Source organism: Symphalangus syndactylus, chromosome 13 (genome assembly GCF_028878055.3).
Source record: "Symphalangus syndactylus isolate Jambi chromosome 13, NHGRI_mSymSyn1-v2.1_pri, whole genome shotgun sequence".
Lineage (NCBI taxonomy): Eukaryota > Metazoa > Chordata > Mammalia > Primates > Hylobatidae > Symphalangus > Symphalangus syndactylus.
In genome coordinates, this window is record NC_072435.2 from 34,337,332 (window position 1) to 34,362,295 (window position 24,964).

Consider the following 24,964-nt stretch of genomic DNA (forward strand, 5'->3'; position numbering starts at 1 on the left):
CCTAACCCCTGCCAACCGGAATCCGGGAGCCGATGCTCATTTCATCCCAGGGTTCTGATGGTTCCTTTTAACGATCTGTGTTCTGGCCCCGACACGTTATCTGAATTCATATCTGCTTCCCACTCCGCGGTGCCATTCCGCGGCCCGCCCTAACTTCTTCCTCCACTCCCCGGTGGGGACCCGTAGGTGCGCGTGGAATTCATGGACGACACGAGCCGATCCATCATCCGCAATGTAAAAGGCCCGGTGCGTGAGGGCGACGTGCTCACCCTTTTGGAGTCAGAGCGAGAAGCCCGGAGGTTGCGCTGAGCTTGGCTGCTCGCTGGTGGGTGCAAAGAGGACACCCCTTTGATAGACCTTTTGGTTGGTGGTAGGGAGGCTTCGTTAAGTCCCGGGTGAGAGGGTTTGGGAGGCAGAGTCTACAGAGACTGACAAGAGGGAGGCGGGAGTTTGCCAATTGCTGCAGGGCCTGTCAACATCTCGTTTGGGTCTGTTTACAGGGTCTTGGATGTTGGGTTCGACCACTTGGCCGATGGGAATGGTCACAATGTGCTCCTTTTGTTTTTTGCCCGCCACACGGAATTGAAATGCTCCTTTAAATAAAGCGTTTGTGTTTCAAGTTAACTCGGGTTCTTGTCTGGGTTATGCGACTAGGGTTTCTCTGGGTTTCTTGAGTGGCTCCCAGGCGGTCACCGATCCTCCGCACTCTGGAAATCCTGGCCGTGCGGTCTTGCCAAACGAAGCTTTTCCTTTTTGAGGCGGGGGGTGGTGTTTGTATATTGCACCCTCTACCCCAAACAAAACACAAGCGTAGTAGGAATGTTTTATTAGCAAAGAAGTTTCAGAGAGTGGGTGGACCAGGGCTATATCACTTGGTCCCCACCTCACCTTGGTGGGGCCAGGGTGAGTCCCTTCCTGCCACAGTCACCCCAACTGAAATTGCCTTTCTCTTCAGCCAGTGTTAGCTTCTGAGCAGAGGACCCTGGACCCTTCTGTGCGCCAAAGGCTGACGTGACTGAGGAGGAGATCTCCCCACAGCTAGGTGTAGTGAGCCAGATGAGGCAGCTCACTGAACCCAGGGGTTCTCTCCACCGTCACTGCATTCTCCTTCACCAGATGTGGCTGTCTGGGAGCCAGGGGGTGACTCGCTCTGGAGAGAGGGGAAAAGAGGGGGGCCTACTGCAATCTCCTTGAGGCAGGAAACGGGATTCAGCCCCAGCCTCACTTAGTGGAGGTTCTTTTACCATGGAGCCAGGCTGCCTGGTTTGTATCCTATCTCTGCCCCTTCTGACCTGGAAGAGGTGCTTGACCTTCCTCCCACATCCCTTCCAGTGGGGTGAGTACAGGTGTTCCTCAGTTTACAGTGGGTTACGTCCTGGTGAGTACATCATAGGTTGAAAGTATTGCAAATTGAAATGTGTTTAATACACCTAATCTACCACACATCACAGCTTAGCATGGTCCATCTTAAGCTTGTTCAGAACGCCTTACCCTGTAGTTGGGGAAACTCGTCTAACACGAAGCCTGTTTTAATAAAGTATTGAATGTCTCGTGTAATTTATTGAATACTCTGCTGAAGTGTGGTTTTTGCTAAGTACACATCGCTTTCATGCTATCGTGAAGTCAAAAAATTGTAAGTGGTGCCAGGCGCGATGGCTCACGCCTGTTGTAATCCCAGCTACTTGGGAGGCTGAGGCAGAAGAATTTCTTGAACCTGGGAGGTGGAGGTTGCAGTGAGCCAAGATCGTGCCATTGCACTCCTGCCTGGGCAACAAAACAACTCTTTTTTTTTTTTTGAGACGGAGTCTCGCTCTGTCGCCCAGGCTGGAGTGCAGTGGTGCAATCTCAGCTCACTGCAAGCTCCGCCTCCCGGGTTCACGCCATTCTCCTGCCTCAGCCTCTTCGAGTAGCTGGGACTACAGGCGCCCGCCACCACGCCCGGCTAATTTTTTTTGTATTTTTAGTAGAGATGGGGTTTCACAGTGGTCTCGATCTTCTGACCTTGTGATCCGCCCGCCTCGGCCTCCCAAAGTGCTGGGATTACAAGCATGAGCCACCACGCCCGGCCAAAGCAACTCTTAAAAAAAAAAAGAAAACAAAAATGAGCTGGGTATGGTGGCGCATGCCTGTAATCCCAGCTACTCAGGAGGCTGAGGCATGAGAATCACTTGAACCTGGGAGGTGGAGGTTGCAGTGAACTGAGATTGTGCCACTGCACTCCAGCCTGGGTGACAGAGCGAGACTCTTGTCTCCAAATGAAAAAAAAAAATTAGCTGGGCATGATGGCACGTGCCTGTAGTCCCAGTACTTGAGAGGCTAAGGCAGATGAATCGCTTGAACCCCAGAGGTGGAGGTTGCAGTGAGCTGCAGTCACCCCACTGCACTCTAGCCTCGGTGACAGAGGAAGACTCCATCTCAAAAATAAGTAAATAAAAAATTGTTAAGTGGAGCCATGGTAAATTGGGGTCAACCTGTACAGGACGAGTGGGCTGAGTAGATGACCTGGATTATGAAAGTGCTGAAACATCCTGGCACTTGCCATCAGAGTATAGTGGTGTTGGGGGCTGATGTGTTCTGCAAACTCACCCAGTCTCCAGTTCTGAAGCTCTGGACCCCCTTCCGCACCCTGCCTGATGCCAATGGGCTCCTTTTTCTTTTGATAAGAGCCTCCCTGGCAGTAGGTAACAGGAGCCCAGGGGCATGCATGAAAGATCTTAGCTAGGTCTCTGTGACCTTAGGTTACTTCCCCCCTTGAGGCCTCAGTCTCATGACCTGGAGTAGTGTCAACCTCACTGGGGTTTTGCTGCTTTCACATCAAATCCTAGCCCCTGCCAGGCGCTCTGGTTTCACACCTGTAATCCCAGCACTTGAGGATGCTGAGGCCGAAGGATCCCTTGAGCTCAGGAGTTTGAGGCTGCAGTGAGCTCTGATCACCACTACACCCCAACCTGGGTTACAGTGAGACCCTGTCTCCAAAAAAAAAAAAAAAAAAGCCACATAGGAGAATCCAGACACTGGTTCTGCACCCCTGGTGCCACCTTTGGGGAGCAGAAAGGGAGGCTTGGGGCACATTTACTATCCTCTGCAAACTGAATTTGCAGCTGGGAAGGTTTGTTTCTTCCAGAGCTGTGCTCACCTGGGTGTCAGGCTGGCCCGAGCTCAGGTGGGCATGTAGCAGAGCGGCCACCTCATCCTGCTCGGCCTCCAGGGCGATGGCCAGGGCACTGGTGCCCTCCTGTGGAAAGTTAGGGACAGTCAGATCCCTGAGCCAAGCCATGGGCACCCCCAAGATGCCAGCCCCATTGTGGGGTCTTACATTGTCCAGGATGGCAGGGTCGCAGCCTGGCTGGGCGAGCAGCAGCCGCACGGTGTCCAGGCGCCCATATTCACTGGCGCACATCAGCGCTGTGGCCCCATCCGCATCCTGCGCATTCACATCAGCCCCACACGCCAGCAGGGCTGCCACCATGTCCTGTCGGCCATGGCTGATGGCCAGCATGAGGGCTGTCTGTCCCGTCTGGGGAGTGGGGAAGAAGAGGGAACAGGCTAGGGTAGGCTCAGGGAAGGGAGGTCACAGACAGGTTGACTCCCAAAGTAGAAGTGACTCCTGGCTGAGAGCCACAGTGGGCGCGCCCACGCACCTGACTGGCCTTGGCATTGACATCGCCCATGCAGAAGAGTCTCTGGACCACAGCCATGTCCTCCTCTTCCCGCCTCACAGAGGTGAGTGCAGCCAGCATGAGGGCCGAGTAGCCTGCTCGGTTCTGGCGGTTGACCTCGCAGGCCCCTGGGAGAGAAAAGGGGGCCGTCCACGGAGATGCCAACACCGTGGCCCGACTTGATCCACTCACCTCCCTGCGAGCCTCGGGCACAGCACCTGTATACGGGGTGGTCTCCTCAACGTTCTCCCCACAATAGCCACGTGGTTCCTCCCTCACTAAGGTGTTGCTCAAATATTATCTGCTCAGTGAAGGACCTTCCTATTTCATCTTTTTTTTTTTTTTTTTTTGAGACATAGTCTTGCTCTGTCACCCCGGCTGGAGTGCAGTGGCACGATCTCAGCTCACTGCAGTCTCCAGTCTCTGCCTCCCGAGTAGCTGGAATTACAGCATGTGCCACCATGCCCAGCTAATTTTTGTATTTTTTTTTTTTTGAGACGGAGTCTCGCTCTGTCGCCGAGGCTGCAGTGCAGTGGTACGATCTCAGCTCACTGCAAGCTCCGCCTCCCGGGTTCACGCCATTCTTCTGCCTCAGCCTCCCAAGTAGCTGGGACCACAGGTGCCCGCCACCATGCCTGGCTAATTTTTTGTATTTTTAGTAGAGACAGGGTTTCACCGTGTTAGCCAGGATGGTCTCAATCTCCTGACCTTGTGATCCACCTGCCTTGGCCTCCCAAAGTGCTGGGATTATAGGCATGAGCCACCGTGCCTGGCTCGTATTTTTTAGTAGAAACAGGGTTTCACCATGTTGGCCAGGCTGGTCTCGAACTCCTGATCTCAAGTGATCCACCCACCGTGGCCTCCCAAAGTGCTGGAATTACAGGCATGAGCCACTGGCCCGTACCTCCCTATTTCAAATCAGGCAGGAACTTGGTTTTGTTTGCTGCTGTATCCCTCAGTACTTAGAACAATACCTGGCACATAGTAGATGCTCAGTTAAACATTTGTTGACTGAATAATAAAAGGATATGTTTATTTTCATGGCCACCACCCGCCAAGCCACCATCGTTGCTCCCCTTAAGAACAGTGCCAGCCTCCACCCTTCTCTCTGAATCCACTCCAGGTTCCACACAGCAGCCAGGAGCAACTATTTATTTATTTAGAGATGGAGTCTCGTTCTGTCGCCCAGGCTGGAGTGCAGTGGCACGATCTCAGCTCACTGCAACCTTTGCCTCCCAGATTCAAGCGATTCTTCTGCCTTGGCCACCTGAGTAGCTGGGATTACAGGCACGCACCACTACGCCCAGCTAATTTTTGTATTTTTAGTAGAGATAGGGTTTCACCATGTTGGTCAGGCTAGTCTCGAACTCCTGACGTCGTGATTCGCTTGCCTCAGCTTCCCAAAGTGCTGGGATTACAGGCGTAAGCCACCGCGCCTGGCCAGGAGCAAGAATTTAAAATGAATTTGGTTGCCAGGGCAGTGGCTCACACTTGTAATCCCAGCACTTTGAGAGGCCGAGGTGGTGGATCACTTGAGGTGAGGAGTTCGAGACCAGCCTGGCCAACAGGGTGAACCCCGTCTCTACTAAAAACACAAAAAATAGCCAGGAGTGGTGGCGGGCACCTGTAATCCCAGCTACTTGAGAGGCTGAGGCAGGATAATCACTTGAACCTGGGAGCTGCAGTGAGCCAAGATCACGCCACTGCACTCCAGCCTCGGTGACACAGTGAGACCCTGTCTCAAAACAAACAAAAACAAACAAACAAACAAAAAACACCTGCCAACACCTTGATTTCAGACTTCTGACCACCTGTTGTTAAAAAAAAAAAAAAGCCAGGTGCGGTGGCTCACGCCTGTAATCCTGGCACTTTGGGAGGCCGAGGCTGGCGGATCACAAGGTCAGGAGATCGAGATCATCCTGGCTAACTCAGTGAAACCCTGTCTCTACTAAAAATACAAAAAACAAAAAACAAAAAATTAGTCGGGCATGGTGGTGGGCGCCTGTGGTCCCAGCTACTTGGGAGGCTGAGGCAGGAGAATGGCGTGAACCTTGGGGGCGGAGCTTGCAGTGAGCCAAGACAGCGCCACTGTACTCCGGCCTGGGCGACAGAGCAAGACTCTGTCTCACACACGAAAAAAAAAAAAACCTGCCATCACCTTGATTTCAGACTTCTGGCCACCTGTTGTTTGAAGCAGCTCACAGTGATACTTTGATGGCAGCCCTAGGAAGCAAAACAGCCTGGTCAACACTGCCTATCCTGAATAAAACACAAACGTGAGCTCAGTTTCCTCTGGGATCAGTTCTGTTACCATCCTGGCCCCTGTTCCGCATAGTGCCTGTTTGGATGACATTTCCTGTACTGGCTGTTTTAATCCCTGTTTCCTGCCATTCTGAAGGCTCTGAGGATTGAGGTAGTTTAAGGAAATGAATGAGGAGCTTGGGGAAAGGAGCGGGATTGGGGTCATGATCCCTAGTGAGGAAGGAGAGCTGAGATGAGGGACTGAGGAGTAAAGGGTTAAGTCAAATGACAGCAAAAATGGAGGCCAGGCATGTTGGCTCACGCCTGTACACTCAAATGCTTAGGGAGGCCAAGGCAGGAGGATCACTTGAGGCCAGGAGTCTGAGGCCAGCCTGAGCAACATAGGAAGACCCCCCATCTCTTAAAAAATTTGGCCAGACACAGTGGCTCACGTCTGTAATCCCAGCACTTTGGGAGGCCAAGGCAGGCAGATCACGAGGTCAAGAGATCAAGACCATCCTGGCCAACATGGTGAAATACCATCTCTACTAAAAATACAAAAAATTAGCCGGGCATGGTGGTGTGTGCCTGTAGTCCCAGCTACTTGAGAGGCTGAGGCAGGAGCATCGCTTGAACATGGGAGACAGAGGTTGCAGTGAGCCGATATCACGCCACTGCACTCCAGCCTGGTGACAGAGGGAGACTCCATCCCAAAAAAAAAAAAAAAAAAAAAAAAAAATTAGCTGAGTGTGATGGTTCATCCCTGTGGTCCCAAATACTCAGGAGGCTGAGGTGGAACGATCGCTTGAGCCTGGGAGATTGAGGCTGCATCACGCCACTGCACCCCAGCCTGGAACAAAGCTTCTGTAAAAACGGGTTGGGGGGACGTTCCCTGTTTGGGTGGCATGCTGTGTGGTGTCCATGCCTTCCACTAAGACACTGTGTAAGGCGTCAGGTGGTCAGGGAGGAGCACACAGAAATAACCAGAGTGGGGTCCCTGCAGGCTAGCCAAGGGACCCACCCATCTTCCTGCTCCCTCTCCTTTTTCTCTTGCAGCTACCCTTGACCTTGCTTAACTAAAGAATCACCCTGGCCAAGCACAGTGGCTTACGCCTATAATTCCAGAACACTGGAGGCCGAGGCAGGAGGATCACTTGAGCTCTGGAGTTTGAGAACAGCCTGGACAACAAGAGCGAGACCTCATCTCTAATAAAAACACAAAAATTAGCCGGGTGTGGTGGAGAACGCCTGTAGTCCCTGCTACTTGGGAGACTGAGGAGGGAGGATCACTTGGGCCCAGGAGTTGGAGATCAGCCTGAGCAACATGGCGAAACCCCATGCCTACAAAAAAATTTAAAAGGAATCACCCTCTTTGTTGACTTGATCCCCTGCTTGTCTTCTGCTATGGCCCTTACTACCATTTGAAATTATTTCATGTTTTTACTTGATAATCGTCTCTCTCCACTCTTCGCTCACCACTCCCACCACACACACACACACACACACACACACACACACACACACACTCAAAACTACACATTCCTGAAAGTTCTGTGGGAGCAAGCATTTATTCAACACACACTTGACGGTTTGCTGTGGGTCTGTCAGGCAGGCAGGTAGGGTTGGGTGAGAGAGGGGTATGGAGAAGAGTTCATGACAGGCTGAAGGAGGATGACAGAGGCAAAGAGACAAGGGGTGGGGGCTGTGAAACGGAGAGGGAGCAGTGGGTAACTGTCCCCGTAAGGTCCAAGGATTACTGGAGTTGGGGAATGGGAGCCTGTGAGCCGAGAAGCTGGGAGGTGAGGGTCGGGAAGCGGGGAGCTGAGAAGTGAGATTCTGTAAGGGGCACAACTATTAGGGACATCAAGGTCTGGGGCTGAGGTTATACCTGTAAAGCTGATGTGGGGCAGAGTCAAGGTCAAGGAAGGAGAGCAGCCAGGAGGTTGCAGGGCTCATGGGGGAGGATGTTGAAACTGACAAGTGGGCCAGGCACGGTGGCTCACGCCTGTAGTCCCAGCACTTTGGGAGGCCAAGGCGGGTGGATCACGAGGTCAGGAGATCGAGACCATCCTGGCTAACACGGTGAAACCCTGTCTCTACTAAAAATAAAAAAAAGATTAGCCGGGCTGGTGGTGGGCACCTGTAGTCCCAGCTGCTGGGGAGGCTGAGGTAGGAGAATGGCGTGAACCCGGGAGGCAGAGCTTGCAGTGAGCTGAGATTGCGCCACTGCACTCCAGCCTGGGTGACAGAGCAAGACTCCATCTCAGAAAAAGAAAAAGAAATTGACAAGTGCCGGCCAGGTGCGGTTGCTCACTCCTGTAATCCCAGTACTTTGGGAGGCTGAGGCGGGCAGATCACCTGAGGTCAGGAGTTAAAGACCAGCCTGGCCAACATGGTGAAACCCCGTCTCTACTGAAAATACAAAAATTAGCCGGTCATGATGGCGCTTGCCAGTAATCCTAGCTGCTCGGGAGGCGGAGGCAGGAGAATCACTTGAACCCGGGAGGCAGAGGTTGCAGTGAGCTGAGATCTGAGATCGCGCCACTGCACTCCAGCCAGGCAGCAGAGCGAGACTCGGCCTCGAAAGAAAAAAAAAAAAAAAGACGAACTATAGAATGCTCTGGAAATGCAATCTTGAGATAAGGAGGAACTGACTGGAACAGCCTAGGCTCTGTTCCTGTCCCCATCTAGAAACATGTTGTCCTTTAATGCGTTAGCCCAGCGATTCCTGTTCCCCAGGGTATAAAATCTAGAGTGGGCTGCTTTCCAGGGTCCCTCACCTGCGGTGCAAGTGGGGCACCTGCAGACCAGATTCCATTCACCTTGGGCAGCCTTCCTGAGCCTTGGGGGATTGGCTCACTGTCAATCTTAGGCTTCTGCTGTTTCTTGCTACCTATCTGTAAATAAAGAACCTGCTTCGTGTAACTTGTTATGTGAATGAGTATTCTACCTTACCAGACTTGGGCAGGTGGGAAAAGCAAATTCCTAGGTGCAATGGGCTGAAGGGGTAACCAGTGCACAGTGGACCTGCTTTGCAGCAAGGATTAGGCTGGAGGGAGAGAGGGAGAACTGGCCAGGAGCTAAAGTTCAAGAAAGGAGGAGCTACTTGAGGTCAGAGGTAGAAGCCGGAGAGGCAGAGTGGGGAGGGGCCTAGTCAGCGACAAGATGCTCCAAGGTAGGGTTTGAGAAGGAAGAGGGGGAAAGGTCTGGAAGTGGAGAGCAAGAGCAAAGTGCACACCCACGTACCTCCAGGCCCTGGATTCCAGGGGATGAAAGAGGAAACAGCCCCTGAATGCAGGGGCGTTAGTGTATATGACAGCAAGCAAGTATAGGCAGAGGGGAGATGAGTGAGAACCAGGGGAGGGTCTGGAGAGGTGGAGCCAAATGGGAATTAGAGGCTGGGCACACTGCTCACACCTATAATACCAGCACTTTAGGCAGGAGATCACTTGAGGTCAGGAGTTCAAGACCAGCCTGGCCAACATGGTGAAACCCGTCTCTACTAAAAATAGAAAAATTGGCCGGGCACGGTGGCACACACCTGTAATCCCAGCACTTTGGGAGGCTGAGGCAGGCAGATTACCTGAGGTCGGGAGTTCGAGACCAACCTAACAAACATGGAGAAACCCTGTCTGTACTAATACAAAATTAGCTGGGTGTGGTGGTGCATGCCTATAATCCCAGTTACTCGGGAGGCTGAGGCAGGAGAATCGCTTGAATCTGGGAGGCGGAGGTTGCAGTGAGCCGAGATTGTGCCATTGCACTGTAGCCTGGGCAACAAGAGTGAAACTCCATCTCGAAAAAAAAAAAAATACAAAAATTAGCTGGGTGTGGTACGCGCGCCTGTAATCCCAGCTACTCAGGAGGCTGAGACACAAGAATCACTTGAACCTGGGAGGTGGAGGTTGCAGTGAGCTGATATTGCACCACTGCAGTCCAGCCTGGGCGACAGAGCAAGACTGTTCAAAAAAACAAACAAGGCCGGGCAAAGTGGCTAACGCTTGTAATCCCAGCACTTTGGGAGGCTGAGGCAGGCAGATCAGTTGAGGTCAGGTGTTTGAGCCTCGCCAACATGTTGAAACCCCGTCTTTACTAAAAGTACAAAAATTAGCTGGGCATGGTGGCAGGCGCCTGTAGTCCCAGCTACTCGGGAGGCTGAGGCAGGAGAATCGCTCGAACCTTGGAGGCATAGGTTGCAGTGAGCAGAGAGATCGTGCCACTGCACTCCAGCCTGGGCGACAGAGACTCCACATCAAAACAACAACAACAACAACAACAACAACAAACAAATGGGGATTCAAATGCAGGAGATAAAGGGGCCAAGGAGGCTGGGGCCTCTTGTGGTGACCAACGGTGCCTACTTCCCTGCCGCAGCCCCAGATCCCTTTAAGGCATGAGATGCCCAAGAAATTCACTTAGATTCATTCACTGTCCCCTGTCTCCTACAATGTACCAGCTTCCACAGCAGCTGTATCCTTTCCTAGGTCATAAAGACCTGCAGGGATGGGAGGGATCTGCGTGTTTAGGGGGTTGGGGGCGGGCAGTGGGACCCGCCTCAGCCTGCAGTTAGTGCCAGAGGTGCCCAAAGGCTGACTCAGAGGTTTCTGAACCTGCAGGAGGGTACCTGGAGGGAGGGGTATCCTGGTGAACAGTGATTTGTTTACCGCCCACCAGACCCTTTGTGCCCAGTTTATCGGGGCAAGCAGCTGGAGGTGGGTGGGGCACAGTGCCCCATCCCAGGAGGGAGTCAGAGCCCTGCCTGGTGAGTGCCTCTCCTCCAGGCTGGACACTGGGGCTCAGGAACTCGGTGAGTGCTCCAGCTGGAGAGTCAGGGACAGAGCAAATGGTGGCCATTTACTGATCTCGTACTACCTGTATTATCATAGCTACCCAGGGAGGGAGGCCTTGTCAACCCCATTTCACAAGCAAGATTAAATAATGCCCCTAAACTGAGGTTTACCTAAGCCCAGAACTGTGTATTCCCTCCAGCTGCAAAGTGGGGGCCAAAAGGCCTCTTTTTTTTTTTTTTTTTTTTGAGATGGAATCTTGCTTTGTGGCCCAGGCTGGAGTACAGTGGTGCTCACTCTTGACTTACTGCAACCTCTGCCTCCTGGGTTCAAGTGATCCTTGAACCTCAGCCTCCCAAAGAGCTGGGATTACAGGTTCCCACCACCACGCCCAGCTAGTTTCTGGGGTTTTTTTTGTTGTTTTGTTTTTGTTTTTGAGACTGAGCCTCACTCTGTCACCCAGGCTGGAGTGCAGTAGCACGATCTCAGCTCACTGCAACCTCTGCCTCCCAGGTTCAAGCGATTCTCGTGCCTCAGCCTCCTGAGTAGCTGGAATTACAGGCATGTGCCACCACACCCAGCTAATTTTTGTATTTTTAGTAGAGATGGGGTTTTGCCATGTTGGCCAGGCTGGTCTGGAACTCCTGACCTCAAGTGATCCGCCCACCTCAGCCTCCCAAAGTGCTGGGGTTAAAGGCATGAGCCACCACGTCTGGCTCAGACGGCAGAAGGCCTTTGGGAACCCAGAAACGAAGAGGTTTAAAACCCGAGGAGGTTGGCTGGGTGCAGTGGCTCACGCCTGTAATCCCAGCACTTTGGGAGGCTGGGGCAGGCAGATCACCAGGTCAGGAGATCAAGACCATCCTAGCCAACATGGTGAAGCCCCATCTCCACTAAAAATACAAAAATTAAGGCCGGGCGCGGTGGCTCACGCTTGTAATCTCAGCACTTTAGGAGGCCGAGGCGGGCGGATCACAAGGTCAGGAGATCAAGACCATGGTGAAACCCCGTCTCTACTAAAAATACAAAAAAAAAAAAAAAAAAAATTAGCCGGGCGTGGTGGCGGGCGCCTGTAGTCCCAGCTACTCGGAGAGGCTGAGGCAGGAGAATGGCGTGAACCCGGGAGGCGGAGCTTGCAGTGAGCCGAGATTGCGCCACTGCACTCCAGCCTGGGTGACAGAGCGAGACTCCATCTCAAAAAAAAAAAAAAATTAGCCGGGCGTGGTGGCGCACATCTGTAGTCCCAGCTACTCGGGAGGCTGAGGCAGGAGAATTGCTTGAACCTGGGAAGCGGAGGATGCAGTGAACCGAGATCGCGCCACTGCACTCCAGCCTGGCGACAGTGTGAAACTCCGTCTCAAAAATAAAATAAAATAAAAAAACTCAAGGAGGAGTGGTGCCCTGTGCTGGACAGCCATTCTCTGCTTTCCTCTCCAGAGTCTTTGAGCCTAGGTCAGCCCCAGCCCTCTCCCCCAACCCATTTCCTGGTGTCCCACCCACCCTCCCTTGGCTCTGACCCGTATCCAGGAGCAGGCTTGCGATGGCCAGGTTCCCGTGGGACACACTGTAGTGCAGGGCCGTGTTCCCGTTGCCATCCGCCAGGTTCACCACGTGCGCCAGCAGTTCGGATCCCAGGCGCCTCACCCCTTCCAGCATCCTGGCCACGGGCTCCGCCTGAGAGCGCCGCTGGCTGGACACTCGAAACCACTCCTGGGCCACGAGGCGCACTGCACCCTGCAAGGTAACATCGGCGATGGTCCACGGCGGCGCCGTGGTGGGGGAGCTGGGGAGGGGCGGGACTGGGAAGAGACCCATTTGGCGTTTCCAGGCAGGGAAGGAAGGTCACTCCTCGTCCAGGTGGGGAGCCATGCGGACCCAGATGGAGGGCTGGGGCCACACCCCTATCGGAGGGCAAACATGGGGTAAGGGGGTCCTTTCCTTCTAGGGAAGAATTTGCGGGAGAACATGGAACGGGGAAAGGCAATGAACGCTTGCCCTTGGGGAGTCCAGGAGTGGGGCTGGGGCCGGGCCTCTTTGGGGAAACCAAGGAAAGATCGGCGCTGTCCTGGGAAGGAGATCCCTTCGGAGAGCCCGGGGTCAGGCGAGGTGCCTGGTGGGAAGGGACGGAACCCGGTGCGCTCCCCTAAGTGGGCGTCAGAGGTCCTTGGAGGCTCCCACGCCACTCCCTGGTGCTGCGCTCCCGGGGCACTCACGCCGTCGCGGGCTACTCCGCGGGGCCGGCTCAGCTGCCGCTGCAGCGCTACGCACGCCTCCCTCAGACGCGGGCTCAGCTCGCACCTGCAGAGGAGGCCAGGAGAGGCTCAGGATGGATCGGGGGCAGCGCCGACCAGGAGGAGGACAGCCGCCTCCTCTCCAAACAACTAGCGAGAGCCGCTCACCTCCCCTGTGCCACCGGCTGAGGCTCTGCCTCCGCCTCGAGCTCAGGGTCCCGGATGTCCCCGCCGCTGGGAGGGCCAGGGGTGCCCGAGTCAGATCCCCCGCCGCTGTCATCCCCGGAGCCCGAGGAGCTACCCGGGGGCTCGGCGCCACCGTTCTCGCTGTCGCCATCGCTGTCGCTGGCGTCCTCGCTGGAGGAGCTCTCGTACCTGGGGGCAGGGTGGGAGGCATCTGCTAAACCTCCCCTGTGGGCTCGTTCTGGAGTCCTGCGATGTGGGTGTGGCCGTTCCCATTAAACAGATGAGGAAACTGAGGATTGCCCAGACCCTGCTGCCAGCAGAGGGGCAGAGCTGGGGTTCCAACCCCAGTCTATGTCCCGGCAGAAGCTGCCACGGGAGGGGAAAGGCGCTCACTCTCCGTTGAGGACCCCAACAAACTGCAGGCTCTTGGGTCCAGAGCTGGGTTGGGCACCAGGTGTGCCGTCTCTCTTCTTCATGATGGATTTGAGGATGCCTGGCGGGGATGAGATGAGGGCACTGAGTTCGCGTCCGGCGCCGAGTAAACCAGGGCCCAGGGACGGGGTCGGGACTCACCCGCGGGCGCCACGGCACTGTCTCCGTCCATGGATCCGGGCGAGCTCTCCTGAGTCAAGGAGGGCGCCTCCGCCGGGGGCTCGGTCTGCGCGGCCTTTTCGGCACAGCTCCACGGGGTCTGGGTGGTGGCCTCGCGTGGCTGGGCCCGGGCCCCCGCCGCTGCCTCCTCCGCAGCCTCGCGGGCTTCCTCCAGCTCCCGCAGCCGGCCCCGCAGAAGCTCACTCACCCCGCGCTGGTGCTCCAGGCTGGCGCGCAGCAGCTCCAGCTCGCGCTCGGCGGCCGCAGGCAGCCCCAGCAGCGCCTCGGTCACCCACGCGTCCGCCTCAACGGTCTCGGGGGCAGCCTCCACGCCGGCCTCCCGGGTCTCCGGCACGGCCTGGGCACCCGCTTCTCCGGTCTCGGGCACGGCCTCGGCGGCCACCTCCCGGGTCTGGGGCGTCCCATCGAGACTCCCGACCTCCCCGTCGAGGACCTGGGGCGCGCCCTCGCTGCGCCCTGCAGCCAGGCCGTCTGGGCCGTCAGCCCGGGGGTTGGCCCTGGCACGGCCGCCGCGCTCGGAGGTGGCCAGGCGCTCGGTGAGCCGCCGCAGCTGGGCGAGCTTGTCCGGGCGCGTCTCGGCCTCCCCGTCCGGCTCGGGCTGCGCGCGCCCGGCCAGCAGCCGCGCCTTCTCGGCGCGCAGCGCGCGCACCTGCTCCTGCAGCTCTGGCAGCGTTCGCGCCTGGTCCTCGAGCTCGCGCAGGCGCCGCAGCGCCGCGGCCATCTGCTCCCGCACCAGCTGCAGTTGGGCAGGGCCGGGCGAGGCAGGGGTAAGGTTAGGGGCGGGGCTGCTGCGGCCGGACCCGCGTGGGCTGCGCGGGACCCCGCGGCCGGGGCTGGGCGCGTGCTCGTGTGTCTGCGCCAGCTCCAGCCGCCGGCTGGTCTCCCGGAGCGTGTGCTCGACGCGCGGGTTGCGCACGGGCGCGCGCGGCGACAGCGGCGGCATCAGGAGCCCCGAGGGCGCGCCCTGGGGGAGTACGCCCGGTGCTCCACCGTCGTCACTGGCCAGGGACTCGCTGGATGTCCAGGCGCCTGGGCTACGTGCACCCGCGAGGCCGGGCCGGGGCGCGCGGGGACGGCGCGCGGTCTGGGGTCCCGGGGCGCGGCGGGCAGCGGGGCCACGCTCCAGCTCCTCTATGTACTTGAGGAAGTCCAGGTCCAGGTGGAAGCCGTAGGGCGTCTCCACCGAGTAGGGCGAGCTCGGGCTGCGTGCGCCCCCGGCGGCAGGGACCGGGCACAGGCGGGGGCCGCCCAGGTCTGGAGGCACGACGGGGGCACGGGGAGGGCGCATCAGAATGGGGAAACCCGGGATATACTAAACAAACCGAGCGTGTCCCCCACCCATGTCCACACTTCACACCTATCTGTACCCAAGTATTCACTCAATCGCGTGTTTAATGAGCACCTACTCTGTGCTAAGCACGTTTCTAGGCCCTGGGGACACAACAGTGAGCAAGACAAACATCCCTGTCCTCCTGTAGAAAGCAGATAAGCATCCTTCCAAACGATGCCTATGGCAATGATAATAATAACAGGGAATAAACGGAGGAGGCGCGATTTAGCGTTTGGTTGCCAGGCAAGCTTTCCTGTGTAGGGGACTTTCCTGTGGAGTGGAGCCCTGGCCCGGCATGGTGGTTCGCGCCTGTAGTCGCAGCATTTTGGGAGGCCGGCACAGGCGGATCACCTGAGGTCAGGAGTTCCAGACCAGCCTGGCCAACATGGTGAAACCCAGTCTCTGCTAAAAATAAGAAAATTAGCTGGGCGGAGGCCGGGCGCGGTGGCTCACGCTTGTAATCCCAGCACTTTGGGAGGCCGAGGCGGGCGGATCACGAGGTCAGGAGATCGAGACCACGGTGAAACCCCGTCTCTACTAAAAATACAAAAAATTGGCTGGGCGTGGTGGCGGGCGCCTGTAGTCCTAGCTACTCGGAGAGGCTGAGGCAGGAGAATGGCGTGAACCAGGGAGGCGGAGCTTGCAGTGAGCCGAGATGGCGCCACTGCACTCCAGCCTGGGCGACAGAGCGAGACTCCGTCTCAAAAAAAAAGAAAATTAGCTGGGCGGTAGTGGCGCGCGCCTGTAATCCCAGCTACTCCGGAAGCTGAGGCAGGAGAATCACTTGATCCTGGTAGGCGGAGTTTGCGGTGAGCCGAGATCGCACCACTGCACTCCAGCCTGGGCGACAGAGCGAGACTCTGTCTCAAAAAAAAAAAAAAAAGAGAGAGAGACCCTCTCAAAAAAAAAAAAAAAAAAAGTAGCCCTGGCCAGGCGCAGTGGCTCACGCCTGTAATCTCAACACTTTGGGAGGCCAAGGCGGGTGGATCGCTAGAGTTTAGGAGTTGGAGACAAACCTGGGCAACAAAGTGAGACCCCATCTCCAAAAAAAAAAAAAAAAAAATATATATATATATATATATATGTATATATAGCTGTGCATAATGGTGAGCGCCTGTAGTCTCAGCTACTCGGGAGGCTGAGGTGGGAGGATCACTTGAGCCGGGGAGGCAGAGGTTGCAGTGAGCCGAGATTGCACCACTGCATCCAGACTGGGTGACAGAGTGAGACCCTGTCTCAAAAAAAAAAAAAGGTTGGGGAGGGGAAACCCTGCACGATGAGGAGGAAGTAGCTGGGAAAAGATTTCTAGAAGAAAACAGCCCATGGAAATACCCTGGGGTAGGAGGTAGGAGGGTCGGCTGGAGTCACAGCGAGGTGGAGACCAGGGTGTCCCGAGCAGAGGGGTGTAGTCCACTTGTGATTAGTGCCACAGGTGGGGTTTTTTTGTTTTTTTTTTTTTTCTTTTTTTGAGACGGAGTCTTGCTCTGTTGCCCAGACTGGAGTGCTGCAGTGCGATCTTGGCTCATTGCAGCCTCTGCCTCCCAGGTTCAAGCAATTCTCCTGCCTCAGCCTCCTGAGTAACTGGGACTACAGGCATGCGCCACCATGCCTGGCTAATTTTTTTTTTTTTTTTTTTTTTTTGAGACGCAGTCTGGCTCTGTCGCCCAAGCTGGAGTGCAGTGGCGTGATCTCTGCTCACTGCAAGCTCCGCCTCCTGGGTTCAAGCCATTCCCCTGCCTCAACCTCCCGAGTAGTTGGAACTACAGGGGCCCACCACCATCATGCCTGGCTAATTTTTTGTATTTTTAGTAGAGATGGGGTTTCACCGTGTTAGCCAGGATGGTCTTGACCTCCTGACCTTGTGATCTGCCCGCCTTGGCCTCCCAAAGTGCTGGGATTACAGGCGTGAGCCACTGCGCCCGGCCGTGCCTGGCTAATTTTTGTATTTTTAGTAGAGACAGGGTTTCAGCATGTTGCCCAGACTGGTCTCGAACAGCTGATCTCAAGTGATCCGCCCACCGTGGCCTCCCAAAGTGCTGGGATTACAGGCATGAGCCACCGCACCCGGCCATGATTGATGCCATAGGTGGTTTAAAGCAGGCTCGTGACATTGGAGAGGACCCTCTGGCCACTGTAGGGCTGCGTCCACACACAAGGGCATCAGGCGTTTCTCTGTGCATGCGCACGCACACACACATATCTCTTTTTGCACACTCACCAGGCAGGCTCTGATTCAGGGCAAACTTGGCCATGTTTCCCGCAGCAGCTGTCAGAGGCACCCTGCAAAAGGGGTGAAGGTGGGGCTGGGCGCTGTCCCTCTGGCTGGAGCCTCTGGAGCCTGCCTTTGAGTCTAAGCAAACAGGACCCAGGAGCTCTTCTCCACCCACCCACCTCCCTCTACACGTGCCCTCTCCTTCTTCTTCCCTCAAGAGACCTGGAAACTTTTTTTTTTTTTTTTTTTTTGAGACAGAGTCTTGCTCTGTCACCCAGGCTGGAGTGCAATGCCACAATCTCGGCTCATTGCAGCCTCCCCCTCCCAGGTTCAAGTGAATCTCCTGCCTCAGCCTCCCGAGTGGCTGGGATTACAGGCGCCCACCACCACGCCTGGCTAATTTTTGTACTTTTAGTAGAGATGAGGTTTCACCATGTTGGCCAGGCTGGTCTCGAACTCCTGACCTCAAGCTATCCGCCTGCCTCAGCCTCCCAAAGTACTGGGATTACAGGCATGAGCCACCGTGCTTAGCCGACCTTGAAACTTTGGATGGAATGAATGATCCCCAGGTGTCAGATGTCAGCCTGCCGGGCAGGAGGAAGCAGGAAAGACATCAGGCAAAAAGAAGATGACCAAGAAAACAAGGGTAGCTGGGAATCCGGGAGGCATTCCAGACCTGCTGGGTTTTCTGATAATCTCTGGGGAAAATTAGAAATGGATGCTCGATGTAGTGGACTATGAGCCTTTAGGAAAGGAAGACGAGAGTTGGAAGCCCTTCACAGGATCGTTAAAAACTCATCTGGGCCGGGCGCAGTGGCTCCTGCCTGTAATCCCAGCACTTTGGGAGGCCGAGGTGGGCGGATCACGAGGTCAGGAGATCGAGACCATCCTGGCTAACATGGTGAAACCCCATCTCTACTAAAAATAGAAAAAAGTAGCCGGGCGTGGTGGCAGGCGCCTGTAGTCCCAGCTACTCCGGAGGCTGAGGCAAGAGAATGGCGTGAACCCGGGAGGTGGAGCTTGCAGTGAGCCGAGGTGGCACCACTGCACTCCAGCCTGGGTAACAGAGCAAGACTCTGTGTCAAAAAAAAAAGAAAAAAAAACTCATCTGGATCCAGGCACCCTGGCTCACACCTGTAATCCCAGCACTTTGGGAGGCTGAGGCGGGGCGGATCACCTGAAGTCAGGAGTTCAAGACAAGCCTGGCCAACATGGTGAAACCCTGTCTCTACTAAATATACAAAAGTTAGCCAGGTGTGGTGGCACGCACCTGAAGCTACTCAGGAGGCTGAGACAGGAGAATCACTTGAACCTAGGAGGCGGAGGTTGCAGTGAGCTGAGATCACGCCACTGCACTCCAGCCTGGCGACAGAGCAAGATTCCGTCTCAAAAAAAAAGGTAATTGTGCGTCCAAATTTTTACCAAGGTCAGTTGTGAAACTCTTGCAGGAATGATGGAGAATTGCGGGCTGGATGCACCAAAGATCCAAATCAACAAATCAACGGATACTTGTCTCTCTGGAATGTCACTAGTGGAGTGTCACAGGCTTGATCCTTGGCTTGTAAGAGTTTATAATGCAAACACAAAACACCTGGGTTGTCAGAGCTGTGACTATTCATGGGGCTGCCTGGGAAAGTGACTGTTTAGATGACATGATGGAGGCTGTAAGAAAGGAAGATTGGGCCACATATAATAATGTGATATTTAACAAGGACAAATACTGAATCCAGAACTTTGGTTCAAAAAGCACAGGGTGAAATCTCAGCACTCTGGGAAGCCAAAGCAGAAGGATCGCTTGAACCTAGGAGTCAAGACCCACCTGGGCAACACAGCGAGACCCTATCTCTTTTTGTTTTTTTTTGAGACAGAATTTCCCTCTTGTTGCCGAGGCTGGAGTGCAGTGGCACAATCTCGGCTCACTGCAACCTCTGCCTCCCGCGTTCAAGTGATTCTCCTGCCTCAGCCTCCTGAGTAGCTGGAATTACAGCCACTGCTACTACACCCGGCTAATTTTTTGTATTTTTAGTAGAGATAGGGTTTCATCATGTTGGCCAGGCTGGTCTCGAACTCCTGACCTCAGGTGATCCACCCACCTCGGCCTCCCAAAGTGCTGGGATTACAGGCATGAGCCAAGGTGCCTGGCCACTATCTTTTTTTGTTTGTTTTTAAATAGCGAAACCACCGAGCACAGTGGCTCACGAGCCATTGCTCTCCAGCCTGGGCAACAAGAGCGAAGCTCTGTCTCTAAATAAATAAATAAATAAATAAATAAAATAGCGAAACCCCATCTCTACAAAAAACACAAAAATTAGCTGGATGTGTTGGCATGCACCTGTAGTCCCAGCTACTCAAGAAGCTGAGGCAGGAGTATCTCTTGAGTCCAGGAGATGCAGGCTGCAGTGAGCTATGATCATGCCAGTGCATTCCAGCCTGGGTGACAAAGCAAGACCTTGTCTCAAAAAAAAAAAAAAAAAAAAAAGCACAGGAACATGGAGTGGGAAAGATGGGCTTTGGAAAGCCCACATGGAAAACCTTCAGGGAGGGGAAAGTGCCTACGGTATGCACTGCCTGATTAAATGTAATCGCCATAGCTGGACACAATGGTGCATGCCTGTAGTCCCAGCTACTCAGGAGGCTGAGGCAGGAGAATCGCTTGAACCCGGGAGGCAGAGGTTGCAGTGAGCTGAGATCATGCCATTGCACTCCAGCCTGGGGGACAGAGCCAGACTCCGTCTCAAAAAAAAAAACCGACTATATATATATAGTTATATATATACATACATAGCCCCCATACAACACTTTGCATACTGCAAAGTAGTATTATTATTCATATTTTACAGATGGAGAAATTGAGGCACAGAACAAATCAGTTGCCTGTGGGAAGCACCCTCAGATTGGGCTCTGCCCATCTGTGGACCCCTTGTCAGCAGGTCCCTGCCACAGCTTCTGACTGCCCCTTACCTGTCCAGTCCTCCACTGACAGGTATCTGCCAAACCCAGTTCATCCTCTCCCTGGGCCACTGCCCATCTGTGCTAACCACGTGGCAACACTCCCAGCCATCCCTTCTGGCTTCTCAAATCCCTGGTGACCACCTGTGTGCCTGATACTATGGAGCATTGAGCACCCACCAGCCCTCCTGACTCATTACCCTACTCCACTGCTGGGGAAACTGTAATTCCATTTCCCACCTCTGTCTGGCTGAGGTCCCTGACCTCTCCCTTCCCACTCCAAGGCCAGGCAGGGGGCCTCTTCCAGTCCCCAAGCAGCTGTTTCCCGTCCCTTCACACCGGCTGCAAGGGGTGGGTCAATAGGCCAGCGGGTCATCGCAGAGGACAGCCAATGCCGTTCATCACTTGTTTTCAGGAAATTGCCAGGGAAGAACTGGGTTGTGGAAAAAGTCCAGATCAAGGGTTGGGGGGTCTGGGTCTGCTTCTCACACAGCTGGCTGTATGACGCAATGGGGTCAGCGTCCTCCTCCGGTGACCTGGTCACACCCAAATCCCAGGCCCTGGGATCTCAGAAGACAGCTGTGGGCCATTCCTAAGACCTAAACTAGCTGAAGCAGTTGGATCCAGAGGCTGGGCTAAGAAAGGAATGGATCCCTCCAGAATGTCAAATAATAACAACACTTTTGATATTTACTATGGGCCAGCCTCTAGTCTAAGGAATTTATGGATATTTATTTTTTTTATTTTTATTTTTTTTAGAGGCAAGGTCTCGCTCACTCTGTCACCCAGGCTGGAGTCAGTGGCTCGGTCATAGCTCACTGTGGCCTTGAACTCCTGAGCTCAAGTGATCCTCCGGCCTCAGCCTCCAAAATAGCTGAGACTACAGGAATGGACCTCTACACCTGGATAATTCAGGCTAATATTTTAAATTTTTGTTGTTTGTTTTAGATGGAGTCATGCTCTGTCACCCAGGCTGGAGTGCAGTGGCGCAATCTCAGCTCACTGCAACCTCCGCCTCCCGGGTTCAAGTGATTCTCCTGCCTCAGCCTCCCAAGTAGCTGAGAATACAGGTGTGCACCAGCATGCTTGGCTAATTTTTGTATTTTTAGTAGAGACGGGGTTTCACCATGTTGGCCAGGCTGGTCTCAAACCAGGCGTGAGCCGTGCCCGGCCTAATTTTATTTTTTGTAGATACAGGTGTCTTGCTATATTGCCCAGGCTGGCCTCCAACTCCTGGGCTCAGGCAATCTTCCCAGTTTAGCCTCCCAGAGTGGTGAGATTACAGGTGTGAGCTACTGCACCTGACCTTGACTTATTTTTTAAAATCCTAGCTAAATCCACTGAGGTTGGATTTCCTGTGATCATTGTCCCTTCCCCTATTGTACAGATGGAGAAACTGAGACACAGAACAGTTTAGTGTCCTGCCTGTGTCCTGTCACAAACAGGCAGAGGCAGGTTTTAAACCCAGGCAGGTCTTCCAGAGTCCTTGCTTTGGCCACGACACTTGAATCCTTTCTTTTATTTTTATTTTTATTTTTGAGACGGAGTCTCTGTCACCCAGGCTGGAGTGCAGTGGTAGGATCTCGGCTCACTGCAACCTCTAAGCCCAGGGTTCAAGCGACTCTCCTGCCTCAGCTTCCTGAGTAGCTGGGATTACAGGCACTTGCCACCACACCTGGCTAATTTTTGAATTTTTAGTAGAGACGGGTTTCATCATGTTGGTCAGTCTGGTCTCAAACTCCTGACCTCAAGAGATCAGCCCTACTTGACCTCCCAAAGTGCTGGGATAACAGGCTTGAACCACCGAGGCTGGCCTTGAATGCTTTCTAGAAAGAGCCCCTTCCCCTTCCCAGCAGGAGCAGGGAGCCTCAGGGGACTTGTCCCTCCCAGCCTACACCTGTGTCAGACTCTGCGTGCGTTCCTGATTGGGGGTGGAGGTGCCCACCACCTCTACGGCTTCAGGGGCTGGGGCCTCGCTAAAGTGGGGCGTTGAGCTGCCTTCCCTCTCCTCCGCTCCCTGCCCTGGCTGTCACAGCTAGATCCGGATTCTCTGCCTGAGACCCCCTCATTAGGCCGTCAGAGCCGACGCCATACGCCCCCTCTCCCGCCCCAGGGACTATTTTGGGACGCAGAGCTGTGATCACCAAACCGGAGTGGTGGGGGCCACGGCGGGCCAGTGAGGATCCCAGTCCTGGGGAGAGGGCGCCTTCCAGGAGGCCCTGAGTACTGGCTGCCCCTGATGTTTGCTGGGACGCTCAGACTCTTGAGGTGGGTGGGTGGGGGACTGGTGGCGGCAGGAAGGTGGGTGTTAAAGTCATCATCACCCGTCCACCCCCAGGTCGTCCTAGCCGCACAGAGACAGAGCAGTTTCCTACAGGAAGCGCCGCCGGGCGGTCCCATCCGCTACCCATTGTCTGCGGGTCCGGGGGCCGTGCGTCCCTCCCCAAAACACCATTTCCGTGTCACGCTCCCACACCCAGCCCAGCGCGAGGGGCTGGCTGGGGTCCCCAAGCCGTCCCGGGAAAGGGTCCCAGAGCCGGTTGTGGCATTAGGGAGCGAACGAGCCCCGCAGTGAGCTCCCGAAGGGCGAGAGGGGGGCAAGCCCACGCCTCCAGAGCCCCCCACTCCGCTCGCTACCCACCTGGGACTCCCAATGTGGGAGGGGTCCCGGCCAGAGGACACGGCGCCCGCCCCGTCGCAGCGGGCAGAGCCCTCAGCGGGGTGGAAACGCAGCGCAGCGCCGGGTCCCGGTGCGTCGCCGAATCCACCCACCCAGGGATCCCCCATCCGTGTCCCCGCAAACCGGCAATTTACCTGAAGCCGCAGCCCCAGCCGCGCCCGCACCCGAGCCCGCCCCCTCGAAGTCCGGGGACTGATTATCAAGGCCTTCCACCTAACTGACGGCCACGCCAGCCAACCAGCACCCGAGGCTCTCCAAGCCATCCAATGGGACGGTGGGGTGGGACAGGCAGGCGGGGCCTGGAATGTAGGGGTGGTGACTGGGGGCGGGCCCTGGAGTGACGGTCGCCGAGCGCTGGCTGGCGGCATTTCTGCACCAGCAGAGGTCAAGTCTCTGCCCAGCGCCGGGCCAAGGAGCTTGGATTTGATCCACAGGCACGAGGGAGCCATGGGAGAACTATGAGTAGAAGAGTAACCCGGTGGGATTTCTATAACTGGCACTTATTTCGCAGTGCCTGGGTGAAGTACCAGGTCCCAGATCTTCCCCACTGCAGGGCCTCTGCACATGCTGTTTGTTCTACCTACCTGGAATGCTTTTCCTTGCACCTGTACACGTAGGTACTTTTTGAGGCTCCCCTACTGTTTTTTGTTTTGTTTTGTTTTTGTTTTTTGAGACGGAGTCCCAGGCTGGAGTGCAGTGACACTCACTGCAACCTCCGCCTCCTGGGTTGAAGCAATTCTCCTGCCTCAGCCTCCCGAGTAGCTGGGATTACAGCCACACACCACCACGTCCAGCTAATTTTTGTATTTTTAGTAGAGATGGGGTTTCACCATGTTGGCCGGGCTGGGCTTGAACTCCTGACCTCAAGTGATCCACCCGCCTCAGCCTCCCAAAGTGTTGGGATTACAGGCCTGAGCCACCGCGCCCGGCCTTCCCTACTTTCTGAGGTTCAGCTTTTGTGTTACTGCCCCCTAAATGCCTGACATAGCCCCTCCCCAGTTAGTATTTTTCTCATCACTCTATTGTTTTAACCTAATAGCTACTTTTACTATCTGAAAAACAAAAGCAGACTCTGTTATTGCCAGGCGCAGTGACTTACGCCTGTAATCCCAGTATTTAGGGAGGCATAGATGGGAGGATAGCTTGAGCCAGGAGTTGAGACCAGCCTGGGCAACATAGCAAGAGCTAGTCCTCAAAACAAAACAAAACAACAAAACAAAAAGACAAAAACAAAACACTCAGTTATTTATTTGGTTTATTTTTAAATTAAATTTAATTTTTTTTGAGACAGAGTCTCGCTCTGTCCCAGGCTGGAGTGCAGTGGTGCGATCTTGGCTCACTGCAACCTCTGCCTCCCGGGGTTCAAGCGATTCTCCTGCCTCAGCCTTCTAAGTAGCTGGGATTACAGGCGCACACCAGCACGCCCAGCTAATTTTTGTATTTTTAGTAGAGACAGGGTTTCACCATGTTGCCCAGGCTGGTCTCAAACTCCTGACCTCAGGTGATCCGCCCGCCTCGGCCTCCCAAAGTGCTGGGATTACAGGCGTGAGCCACCATGCCTGGCTGGTTATTTATTGGTTTACCTGCTTGCCATCTCACTAAAGTGTCAGCAGCAAGACCAGGTGGGGTGGCTCATGCCTGTAATCCTAGCACTTCCTGAGGCTGAGGTGGGAGGATCATTTGAGCCCAGGAGTTCAAGACCAGCCTGGGCAACAGAGTGAGACTCTGTCTCTACAAAAAAAAAAAAAAAAAATACAAAAAATTAATCGGACATGGTGGTGCACGCCTGTAATCCCAGCTCCTTGGGTGGCTGAGGCAGGAGAATCACTTGAACCTGGGAGGCAGAGGTTCCATTTGTGCCACTGTACTCCAGCCTGGGCGAAAGAGTGAGACTCCATCTCTAAATTAAGTGTCAGCACCATGGGAACAGGAAACTGGTTTTGATAACTGCTTTATCCAGTGACCCTAGCACACAATAGATGCTTAATAAATGTTTGCTGAAATAATAATTATTTTTTCTTTTTTTGAGTCAGGGTCTCATTCTGTTGCCCAGGCTAGAGTACAGTGGCACAATAGC

General features: G+C 54.8%; 1 protein-coding gene across 2 annotated transcripts; it reads right to left on the minus strand.

Moving 5' to 3' along the window:
• Nucleotides 1-811: 811 nt before the first annotated feature.
• On the minus strand, nucleotides 812-23,059 carry KANK3 (KN motif and ankyrin repeat domains 3). 2 transcript variants are annotated; one of them, XM_055237504.1, is made up of 11 exons: nucleotides 23,022-23,059; nucleotides 17,265-17,326; nucleotides 13,678-14,970; nucleotides 13,498-13,597; nucleotides 13,087-13,293; nucleotides 12,901-12,985; nucleotides 12,205-12,421; nucleotides 3,642-3,787; nucleotides 3,317-3,517; nucleotides 3,137-3,235; nucleotides 812-1,150 (listed from the first exon to the last, which is right to left on the minus strand). In XM_055237504.1, exons 2-11 carry the CDS (start codon nucleotides 17,296-17,298, stop codon nucleotides 1,067-1,069), a joined length of 2,466 nt encoding a protein of 821 aa, XP_055093479.1. In that variant the 5' UTR covers nucleotides 17,299-17,326; nucleotides 23,022-23,059; the 3' UTR covers nucleotides 812-1,066. The 2 variants fall into 2 exon arrangements, with proteins under 2 accessions (XP_055093479.1, XP_055093478.1); XM_055237503.2 differs by having other exon boundaries at nucleotides 22,849-23,039.
• Nucleotides 23,060-24,964: the final 1,905 nt, after the last annotated feature.

Coding starts and splice junctions, on each gene's coding strand:
- KANK3 (XM_055237503.2), bottom strand. CDS start 22,994: ATGGGGGATCCCTGGGTGGGTGGATTCGGCGACGCACCGGGACCCGGC. Junction 14,971..17,264: donor CCTGAATCAGAGCCTGCCTG/GTGAGTGTGCAA, acceptor TCGTGCCTCCAG/ACCTGGGCGGCCCCCGCCTG. Junction 12,986..13,086: donor CAGCCGGTGGCACAGGGGAG/GTGAGCGGCTCT, acceptor CCTCCTCTGCAG/GTGCGAGCTGAGCCCGCGTC.